The sequence below is a fragment of the Leopardus geoffroyi genome, chromosome C1, assembly GCF_018350155.1.
Source record: "Leopardus geoffroyi isolate Oge1 chromosome C1, O.geoffroyi_Oge1_pat1.0, whole genome shotgun sequence".
NCBI lineage: Eukaryota > Metazoa > Chordata > Mammalia > Carnivora > Felidae > Leopardus > Leopardus geoffroyi.
In genome coordinates, this window is record NC_059328.1 from 24,432,849 (window position 1) to 24,442,862 (window position 10,014).

Here is a 10,014-nt window from a genome sequence, read left to right on the forward strand (position 1 = left end):
CCTTCTCAGTGACACCCAGGGAGCTGATACCAGTCATAGATATCTTTATTATTTGGACCTTCTCCTCCACACTACGGACACTTCAAACCTGGAGCTTCGGTATTAAGGGCTAGGCTGGGTTGCAGGCACTGTCATCCAAGGCCCAAAGGTACTGAGGGACCTGGAGAGGTCTCAGGAACGTCTCAGCCACTATCCAAGGAGCCAGCCCTTAAAGTTGGGGCTCAGAGGCTGAAACTGTTGGCTGAGAGAGCTTGGTCTTCTCCTTATCTGTCACTATTTGCCACACCTTCTCCCATGCTACCTCTGAAGGTTCAGGTGGGCGGATCCAGCGCAGAAATAGGCCTGAGGAGGAGGAGGACAGATAAGGAAGCTGAGCAGAGGGGTTAGATAGCTCCCCAGGGAAGAAGTTGGGGTAGGGGGTCACCTTGCCAGAGTCGCAAGCTCTGGAGCTCCACGGAGGGCCAGATGGCCAAGGGATTGGGGGCGTAGAGCGGGTTCCGGAGTTTCCGTTGCTCTTTTGGCTGGTTGAGCCCAGACCACAAGGAGTGTGTTCGAGTCCTCACTTCACAAAGGCATCTGTAGGAAGTGAGTTTCCAGACTCAAGCTATGCCTTCTGGGATTCTGGACTGGGGACCCTGGTTAGTAGGGTGCCAGCCATCTTGGGGCAGTGATAACCTCTCCTTTTTCCTGCACATGTTCTTGCCAGTCAGATACATGTACTGGGCACTAGAATAAAGTAGAACAAAACAAAGTCCTAGTTGTTCAGGGGGTTCCACTTAGTTCTGCCTGGAAGTATCAGGGAGGCTCATGAGAATGTGCCACTTGGGCTGGGTCTGTCTGCAGAAGTTCACCAGGTGTGCAAAAGCGTGGAAATAGGAGGGGAGACTGGGGCCGAGAGCAAGAAAGTGGGAACAGGCCCAAGTGAATGTTGGTGAGTTTTTTTAAGCTGGTGACGGGAACTACAGCAGTGAGACGGCTGTCCCAATAGCCCACATGGGAAGGAGAGTCTGGATTGGGGTTAGCAGGAGGGGTCTTTGACAGGAAAGGACCAAGTAAGAAAGTTTTAGGAAGAAGGCTGTATATGAAGGACAGGGGAGAGGGAGTTACACAAAGATAACCATTTCTAACCTGGATGACCCAGTAGTGGAGTCAGCGAAAACAACATGGGGGATGGGGACCCAGGCAACTAAAGAGAACAGTCTCATCTCAGACCGATGAGAGATGGCTCTGGGGGGGCTTGCGAGCACATGCAACGAGCCAACCAAATAGTAAGAACAACCACTGCTTGTGTGCCAGGCACTGTGCTAAGCACTCCCCATGCCTTAACTCCACTAATCTGCACACAGCCCTGCTCCGCAGAGATTGTGGCTGCCGTTAGAATCCTCTCCTTGCTACAGATGGATAGAAACTGAGACAGGTTTCCTAGGATGCCCCAACAGGTGAGTGGTGGAGCTGGAAGTTAAGCCCAAACAATCTGACTCCGTTTTCAACCTCTACACCATTGCTTCACTAGAATCAACCCTACAAGTGGTAGGGAGCCCCAGAAATGATTTATTTTGCAGCAACTTTCCCCATCGGTCCTTGTTTTTAAGCTAGGGGTGCACGTGCCCTTGGTTCTGGACAGAGTAGGTAGGTCTGTAGGATTGGCCTTGGACCCATTCAAATCTGGGTTTGCAGAAATTAGGGGAAAGGGTGGGGTTTGGAGGCAGGGGAGGAGAGAACACTCCAGAGTTTTCCCCAAAGAGAAACTCATTCGAAAGGCAAGGATGCCTTCCAGGGACATAGGTGCTGACACAGCAGGTGTCTGACCCCATCCTGTGCCTGGCCCCTGACTCACCTTGACACCCCCTTAGCTCACCTCTCCTTTTCGCTGTTGCAGAGGAAGGTGCCAAAAGGGGAGGCATACGCGTGCTCAAACAGGGCCAACAGCAGCCCCTCCCCAAACTCCAGTGACAGCGGGAACTGGCGGCCCAGCTGCCACACGCAGTCCAGGAAGAGGAGAAAGGTGGGTGCCTCGTGCTTGGGATGGGCACGGGAGAAGGCCGAGTGGGCACAGCGCAGCTGGAAGGGGTGGCCAGCCTGGGAAAGGGGTAGAGCCATGGGCACAAGGAAACAGGGTTTCTGGATAGAGGGGCTGGGCTGGGGCTGAGTGGCCACTTACCTGGATCCACTCCCGCTCCACCAGTTCCTGGAATCCAGCCATGGTCCGGCTCAAGGGGTCCAGGATGAGCTGGGCCAGCGAAGTCACAAGCAGGGTGCTATCTGTGCCTTCAGCCCCATGCACCAAGATGCAGGCCCCTTCCCTGTGGGCCAGGACTTATTAACTGGCCAGTCCCTCCCTGCCTGGGGTGGCCGGGCCAGGAATCGAATGGGCCCATTTCTAGACTGTATGTGCTTACTGAGACGTGGTTGTGTGCCCAGGGGTTGAGAGCCCTGCCCGTCCGCTCTGTTCTCTGCCTCGTAGGGTGGGGCCTTACCTCTCCATGCCCTGGGCTGCTAGGCAGGCGGTGCTCAGTGCCTCTTTCACATGTGCCAGCCAGCAGCAGCCTTCTAGTCGACGGAGCCAGCTATCCGTGCTCTGCCGCAGGTCCCCACAGGCCTCCACCAGGCGCACGAAGCTCTCCTGTAGGGGCTGTCCCCTGCACAAGTGGGAATCTGGTCATCCCATCTCCAGCCCAAGCTCTGGTGAGCACAGCCTGGGAGCCAGTGCTCCAGACCAATGAGGGAGATAAAGAACCCTCAGAGGAGCCCATTCAACAAGAGGGACACAGGACTCTTTGGGGAGCTCACTTAATCTGATGGGAATGATTCAGTATCTTTGGGGATTCCCCAATCTGATGGAGGAGACCCAAGACCCCTTGGGGGAGACCTAGTCTGTTTGGGGGGGGGTACCTGGGGAAAGGTCACACAACTCTGTCGGAAACAATGCCATGGGAAACGCCCAATGTGATGGGAGCAGCACAGTACTCCCTGGGGAGTCCCCGTCTGACAAGAGAAACACAATACTCTTAGGATTCTGGTATCTGCCCCTACTTCCCAGAAACTGCTCTGCTCAAGATCACCAATGTGACCTCCCACCAGAAAATCTAATGGAGATTTTCCAGCCCTGTTTAAAAGCCTTCAATGGCTCCCCTCTGCCTTTAGGAAAAAGTCTAAGCTCATAATCGTGGCATTCAAGACCTTTTCTCTGGTTGCTGTCACCCCTTTAGCCCCATCTCTCTATACACTCTACCTCACACTCTATACTCCCACCAGACTGACATACTTGCAGATCCCCAGGCAGGGCAAATGGCCAGGAACTCTGCAGTTCTGTCCACCTGCAGTGTCCTGCTCTCCAGCTAACTCCTTTCCGGTGTCAGGTAAAAGGGATGCTTTCTTTGCACTACCCACACACAAGAGAGGGGCACCTGCTCTATGCTGCTGCTTATCACACTGAATCCTAACTGCCAATTTACTGCGGATCTCTCAGCCACGTCTGGGCTGGCCACCATCTCAGCCTCTGGTGCTCAATCAACACTGGCTGAATAAAGGAATAAACGGGTTTGTATTCTGGACAGAGGAGCTTCCTCAAAGCACAAAAACTCCCTTAGGACCTCCTCTCGGTACTACCAGCACCTGGAGACCCAGGCAATAGGTACAGGTGTGCAGGTCCAGCACTCAGGGCAGGGCTGGGACCAATGGGGAAGGGTGTGTGTGTGTGCGTGTGTGTAGTGTAGTTGCTCCTGGAAGTCAGTTTAATGTAGAGAGGCTTTTTCTTTTCCAGGCAGAGTTGGGGTGCCTGGAGAGAAATGAGATCTGTCAGTGGGGTGTGCAAGTGGGGATGCCCACCTGGTGGGATGGCTACCCGGAAATGCCTGACAATTCCTAAGGTTCCTGGAAGACACCCCCCTACTCCTACTCTTCTCTCTCCCCCCCCCCCCCCCCCCCCCCCCCGCACACGTTCATGGAGAGTCCTGTAGGAGACCGCCTAGGAGAGGACGAAGACCCTTCACCTCTCCAGCGGCCGGTGCAGCCTTTTCCAGCCAGGGTAGGCGGCTTTGGCCTCGGTCCCGCCGCCAGTCTTGCGGGCCTGTTTGGCGGCCTGAGACGAGCGCGTGTCCACGATGAAGCCCCGGGCCCCAGGGCGAGCCCCCGCCAGCACAGCTCGCAGCAGCTCCTCGTCCTCAGCGCAGCGCCTTTTCTGGGGACCAGTCAGGGGCTGGCTGGAACGTACCAGCACCTGCGGACCGGGACTGCGCTCCGGAAGCCGTAGCCACCCAGCCTTGGCTTGGGGACTCCGAGCCCCGAGGGAGGGTCTACACACTAGGGCAGGTCTAAAGCTGGCAGGGGCAGGCCGGAGCCTAGGGCCTTAGCGGCAGAACTGGCCGGGCGCCGGGCCCGGCCTTGGGTGTGTTGTAGTCAGAGGGGAAAGGGACCCGAAGAGTAGGCCGTGGACGAGTCCAGGGTTGACAAAGAAGGGACTAAGCTCAGGGGGCCCGACTGGCCGGGGGCGGGGCCCGGGGTTGGCGAGACTCCGAAACTGGGGAGAGGGGCGGGGTCAGAGTCAAGGAAGGCCGGAGGGGGCGGGGCCTGTTGGAGGCAGGACTGGGCGCGGCCAAAAAGGGTTGGAGCCGGCCGGCGGCAGCCGCGCTGCGAATTGGCCGGACCGGTGCAGAAAAGGGCCAAGAAGGGCCGCAGTTGGTCCAAGAGGCAGAGTCTGGGGAGGGGCGGGCTCACGGTTCCGCTGGGCGCGTGGTGGTAGCTGAGCACAGGGAAGCGGCCTCCCTGGCGGAAGCGGGCGCTGCGCGCCAGGGCACCGTCGTCCACAGAGCGAGGCACGATCACCGCGCGGGGGTAACTGGGGCACACGCTGAAGTCCTCGTTCACCTCGCTCAGCCGCCAGGCGTTGGTCTGCGGCCCAGGGAGAGGCGAAGGCCAGGTGTAGGGCACCCAGTGAGTGTCCGGACCCCACGCCCCTTCCAGGCGCGGCGCTCGCACAACCGTGGGCCCCCAGGACCGCACCCACCTCGCGAGCTACTCGCTTGTAGTAGCGTTCGGGTGGGTGGAAGTGCCAGGCGTCGCCCAATCTCAAGCCCTTGGGACGGTAGAAGAACGGAAAGGAAGTGATGACCGATTCCAAGGAGGACAGCGCCTGGGGAAGGAAGTTGGGCGATCTGGGCAAAGTCGGAATCATCTCACCCGCACCCTCCCAGCCCCTTTCGCCCCTCAGCTCCCTCCTCTGCACTTACTCCAGACCACCCTGCGTCCCTTACCATTGGCTACGTTCCAGGGTAACACTGGATGCTGAGTCCCCTTGCGCAGTAGCCCCCGTTTACTCCTCTCGTTACGGAGTAGGGGTAGTTTAGGGGCCTCGGGTGCACTGCTTGTGTACCTCGATGGACCGGGCGATGTCCAGCGACGCTTCCACGCCCTCTATTTCCAGCTGCAGCACTCGGAGGTCCTTACAGCGCAACGTGATGGTGCCGGAGTCACTCGCGACCCTGGGGATGGACGGGCTTAGGTTGAGTGTCACCCGCCCGTCACCAGGGGAAGAGAAATGAGTTTCTTAGGACTGGACGTAATGCAAGGGTGCAAGGACTCCAACTGCTCTTGCCCTCCCCCCTCTCCTCCCGGAGCCGCAAACTCCCCGACTACGGGGACGCCCCCGCCACGTCTCACCGCTTCTCGATAGAGTCTACGCTACGCAACAGCAGCAGCCACAGCTCTGAAGTCGCCTGGGGCCCTGGCGACAGCAGCAGGTGGTGGCCGGTGAGGCATAGCGTGCCACGCAGTGGGGGTGCCTCCGGACCCCTCAGGAGCTTGGCTTGGGCCCGGCCAGTACGAATCAGGTCCGAGAACTCCATTCCGCCTGGGGTGGGCCTAGGGCCCAGCAGAAAGACTCCAGGAGCGTCAGGCGGGGCGAGCGCGGGCTCCGAAAGGGACAGGAACTGGCTGGGCAGCTGGCGACGCCGGCAGGACAGCTGTTAAGGAGGCCCCTTGGAGGAAGGGATCGAACAGTTTCACAGGAATTTCCCCCTCCTACTGCCAGCACCTCTCAGCAAGGAACCCGGCCAGAACCTGTTAAGGAAACCTCAATTTCATCATCTGTGAAATGGGGAGAATAGTCTTGCTTAAAGCCCGTTACCTCCTGTCTTGGTCGCAGGTGGCACCTAACAATTTTGTTTTTTTAAAACTCGGGTGCTGCCACTCTCGCTGATTTAAAAAAGAAAGAAAAATACCATTTCTTGTACCCTGGTGGAAGGGGTTGGAAAGTGTGGGTGTGAAACTGGGAACTGTCTACTTCCTCCCTCTACATCTGAGGCTGGGTGGGGGAAATCCCTTAGTCCACCTTAAATGCAAGCAGCTGTGTAGCTGGTGCCCCTCCCCCACCACAGCTGGAAGTCGCTGCCTGTGGGCGCCCTCTATGGGGGCCACTTCTGGTTTAGTCTTGCCCTCCGAAGCCTCAACTCGGATCACTCCATCCTTCCACCAAATATGAATTGCCTGTACACTGAACTGGGCCCTGTATTTAGTGAGAGGACCCAAGGATGACTGGGGAAGGTTCTGTTCATTAGGATTTTCAGTCTAGCAAGAGACACACACTTAAGCTGATAAATTACAAGAGTTTAAAGGATTTACTGGAGGACCCATCCATCCATCTCTCCATCCATCCAATTATTCTTTCATTTCTTAAATGATGCCTACACTCTGTTAAGTGCTGATTACTAAGAAGAATAAGACAGATTCTTGCCTTCAAAGGGCCTTTTGGTCCATTAGGTTCCACACGTCTAGAGTCCAGGCACACACACACACACAAAACCCTTCTTTCAACACACACACACATTTCATTAAACACACACACAAAGAAAATAAATCATAGGGGGACACCCATAACATAAACATAAAATCGGAATAATCTGTGAAAGGAACCAGACATAAAAGAATACAAATTGTAAAATTCCACACCAGCTGGGATGGGAATTCATTAGAAATGCAAATTATCAGGCCCCACCCCATATGTCTCTTTTAACAAGCCTTCAGGAGATTCCCATGCACACTAAAGTGTGAGAACCATTGGAAAGTACACAAAAAAGTAAAACTAATCTTTGCTGTCAGAAATTATGGTAACATTACCCTAAGGAGAGTAGTGACAGGCCAGGAGCACTTCCTGGATGCTGGTAACACTCTTGCTTTATCTGGGTGCTGGGTACATAAGTGCATTCAGTTTGGGAGAATTCAGCAAGACATGTATTTATGATATGTGAGTTTTTCTGTGTGTATATTTCAAAACAAAATTTTAAAAAGGGAACAGCTCCGGTTGAAGCCCTGGGAGGGACAGGAAGAGTGAGGGTTTAGGAGCCCTTCTACGGCTCTGCATTTATCCCACATACAGTCCAGTCCTTAAGGGGTTTCCAAGGGAACCTAAAGTTCCTTAAAGTATAGCTTGAAATCAATCATTGATCTGTCCCAATAGAGAGTCGGTGACTTGTCCAAAGTCTCATAGAGCCAGCACCAGAACCCAGATCTCCTGACTCCCCAGCCAGGGTTCTGGACACTGTTCCTTTGCTACAAGGCCAGTGTCATGAGTGAGGATGGCGAGGGGGAACAGCTCACCAGCCTCTGTCCAATCCCCACGCCTTAACTTGGGTCTTGGGAAGAAGGCCAAGACTCTAGTGTGGATGATGCTTTTCTCATCCTGGAGCAACTTCCGTTCTGGGAACTGGGTGTCTCCTTCTGGGCAAAGACAATAAAATTCATCCAAGGGGCTGGAGGAACAGGGCTCCTCCTGCCCCCACCCGGATGAGCATCACGTGGCTCCTGGGTTAGCAGGCCAGGAAAATCCCAGCCCTTGCACACTTAGCCTCCCATATCCCTCTATTCACCCAGCCTGACACACTCACAGAGACCAGACCCACCTTGAACACTCACCGTCACACATTCCCTGGCACAGTTCCATCACCTTCAGCTCCTGCCACCTCTCCCCAGCAATACTGCCACCCTTTCCCAAATTCCCAGAGCTGCAGCCTTGCCCTGTCACTCACCCCAAATCCACCATGTCCCTGGGGCCACTGAAATTCCAGGCAGTAGGTGAAGAAAATGAAGAGGATGAGGAGGGAGAGAGCCTGGACTCCGTGAAGGCACTGACGGCCAAGCTACAGCTGCAGACACGACGGCCCTCATATCTGGAGTGGACAGCCCGGCTGCAGAGCCAGGCCTGGCACAGGACCCAACCCAGACCCGCACTGGGGGGCCCTGGGACCCTCTGCGGCTTCGACTCAATGGACTCTGCCCTAGATTGGCTCAGACAGGAGCTGGTGAGTCAGGTGGGGTGGGCGGTCTTGCAGAGGGCCTAAGGGCCAGTCATCCTTAGGACCCAAGAACAATGGGTGTGGGGAGGGGTTGAGAATGGACCTCAACTCCAGCAACTGCCTGCTCCTGTTGCCTTGTCCTGGGGCTGAGGAGCCATGAGTGGACTTGTCCAATGTTTTATGCAGGGAGCCTTGCCAAAGCAGGATTCCATCCAATCTATCTTCTACCGACTACTCCTGTGGCTCTGGGGACAGAGCCCTGGCACCAGTTATAGGTGGGGAAGGTATGGCCTCCCCGACTCTGGGAATTGCTATACCTCAAAGATGCAGTGAAGGACAAAAGGAGGCATTGACCACACCGTAGGCAGAATCTGAGGAGGCAAGCATTACATAGGTGGCTCATAACCCAATATGTGTGAACAGAAAGATGTCCAGGCTCCAAATTGGAGATTCCGCTTAGTTGCCCTGGGGTGGGGCCCCAGGCACCTGTATTTGTTTAGCAGTCTCTCAACTTAGTTTTAGAGCAAGATCTGAGAGACGGGGAGGGATCAAGCTGGGGCGAGAGGGGGTGGGGAGGCCACAGCCTGTGCGAAAACCCAGGGTGTTGACAGGAAGGGAAGAATGACGAAAGTGGCTGAGGACCAGGCCAGCAGTCTCACGCCCCCTCTCGGCCGCAGCGGGAGATGCAGGCTCAGGACCGGCAGCTGGCAGGACAGCTGCTTCGGCTGCGGGCCCAGCTGCACCGGCTGAAGGTGGACCAAGCCTGTCACCTGCACCAAGAGCTGCTGGACGAGGCCGAGCTGGACCTGGAGCTGGAGCCGGGGGCCGGCCTTGCCTTGGCCCCGCCGCTGCGGCACCTCGGCCTCACGCGCATGAACATCAGCACGCGACGCTTCACCCTCTGCTGAGCCACACCTGCACCTCCTGAGACCTCCCGGGAAGGGGAAAGGAGGGGTGTCCCAGAGGTGCCAGCACCTCGCAAAGCGTGCTGGGAGGGTTGGGAGATCACTCAGCTTTCTGGGAGCATAAAGGCCCCTGCTGCCTTAGCTTGGGAAGGGGGAGTTGGAGGAAGGGGAGAGGCTCACCGACCCCCAAGCTCTTCAATAAAGACCCTCTCTGCTTCCCATCAAGGTCTCTGCAGTCATTTATTCAGGCCCAAGGTCGTTGTGTGTCATCTGTAGCTGGGACCAGGGATTACACTGCAGGAGAGAAGGCCCAGGTGGAGATGAACAGAGGCACCCCCCTCTCCCCCTAGCTCCAGCTCTATCTCCCTATTTTACCAAGATCAGAGCTGGAAAAGAACTTCAAATCCTAAATCACCCCCGTGAAGGTGACAGGTCAATGGGCAACTGATGAATGCAGGACCTGGTGGACCTGGGTTGAAAAGCCAGCTCCACCATGCATTTTCTATCAGATCTGGAGGCGGGCCCCTTAAGCCTGCAACTGTTTCTTTCTCTCTAAACTGGAAATGCTACTTCTCACCCCGCGAATAGTTAGCGATGTCTTAAATGAGACAATGCACAATAGACACTCCATAAACTTGAACTGTGTCTTGCTTATCCTTGCTATCACCCGTGGTATTAGTACCATTGTGCTGAGGCCCAGAGATGGGCTGTGCAAGGCTCTGTGTCACCAGGTTCTTTTTTTTTTTTTTTTTTTTTTTTTTACATTGTATCTCCTCAGCCTTTGTTTCTGTATTACCCTCTTTGTCTGACTTTCCAACTCA

General features: G+C 55.7%; 2 protein-coding genes across 3 annotated transcripts; one reads left to right on the top strand and one right to left on the bottom strand.

Annotated features, from left to right (window-relative positions):
- Window positions 1-27: 27 nt before the first annotated feature.
- On the bottom strand, window positions 28-5,927 carry LOC123597524 (myotubularin-related protein 9-like). 2 transcript variants are annotated; one of them, XM_045476506.1, is made up of 10 exons: window positions 5,659-5,927; window positions 5,372-5,480; window positions 5,006-5,131; window positions 4,717-4,890; window positions 3,993-4,219; window positions 2,478-2,639; window positions 2,162-2,303; window positions 1,859-2,079; window positions 425-576; window positions 28-370 (listed from the first exon to the last, which is right to left on the bottom strand). In XM_045476506.1, exons 1-10 carry the CDS (start codon window positions 5,841-5,843, stop codon window positions 312-314), a joined length of 1,557 nt encoding a protein of 518 aa, XP_045332462.1. In that variant the 5' UTR covers window positions 5,844-5,927; the 3' UTR covers window positions 28-311. The 2 variants fall into 2 exon arrangements, with proteins under 2 accessions (XP_045332462.1, XP_045332461.1); XM_045476505.1 differs by having other exon boundaries at window positions 28-342; window positions 5,659-5,843.
- FAM167B (family with sequence similarity 167 member B) lies at window positions 5,903-9,414 on the top strand. The gene is made up of 2 exons (XM_045476513.1): window positions 5,903-8,294; window positions 8,966-9,414. Exons 1-2 carry the CDS (start codon window positions 8,034-8,036, stop codon window positions 9,194-9,196), a joined length of 492 nt encoding a protein of 163 aa, XP_045332469.1. The 5' UTR covers window positions 5,903-8,033; the 3' UTR covers window positions 9,197-9,414.
- The last annotated feature ends 600 nt before the right edge of the window (window positions 9,415-10,014 follow it).

Excerpts from the sequence above, each read along its gene's own strand:
- LOC123597524 (XM_045476505.1), bottom strand. The coding sequence starts at position 5,843 with ATGGAGTTCTCGGACCTGATTCGTACTGGCCGGGCCCAAGCCAAGCTC. Across the intron at positions 5,481-5,658 it reads GTAGACTCTATCGAGAAGCG|GGTCGCGAGTGACTCCGGCA; the intron begins GTGAGACGTGGC and ends GTCCATCCCCAG. Across the intron at positions 2,080-2,161 it reads TGGAGCGGGAGTGGATCCAG|GCTGGCCACCCCTTCCAGCT; the intron begins GTAAGTGGCCAC and ends CCCCTTTCCCAG.
- FAM167B (XM_045476513.1), top strand. The coding sequence starts at position 8,034 with ATGTCCCTGGGGCCACTGAAATTCCAGGCAGTAGGTGAAGAAAATGAA. Across the intron at positions 8,295-8,965 it reads ATTGGCTCAGACAGGAGCTG|CGGGAGATGCAGGCTCAGGA; the intron begins GTGAGTCAGGTG and ends TCTCGGCCGCAG.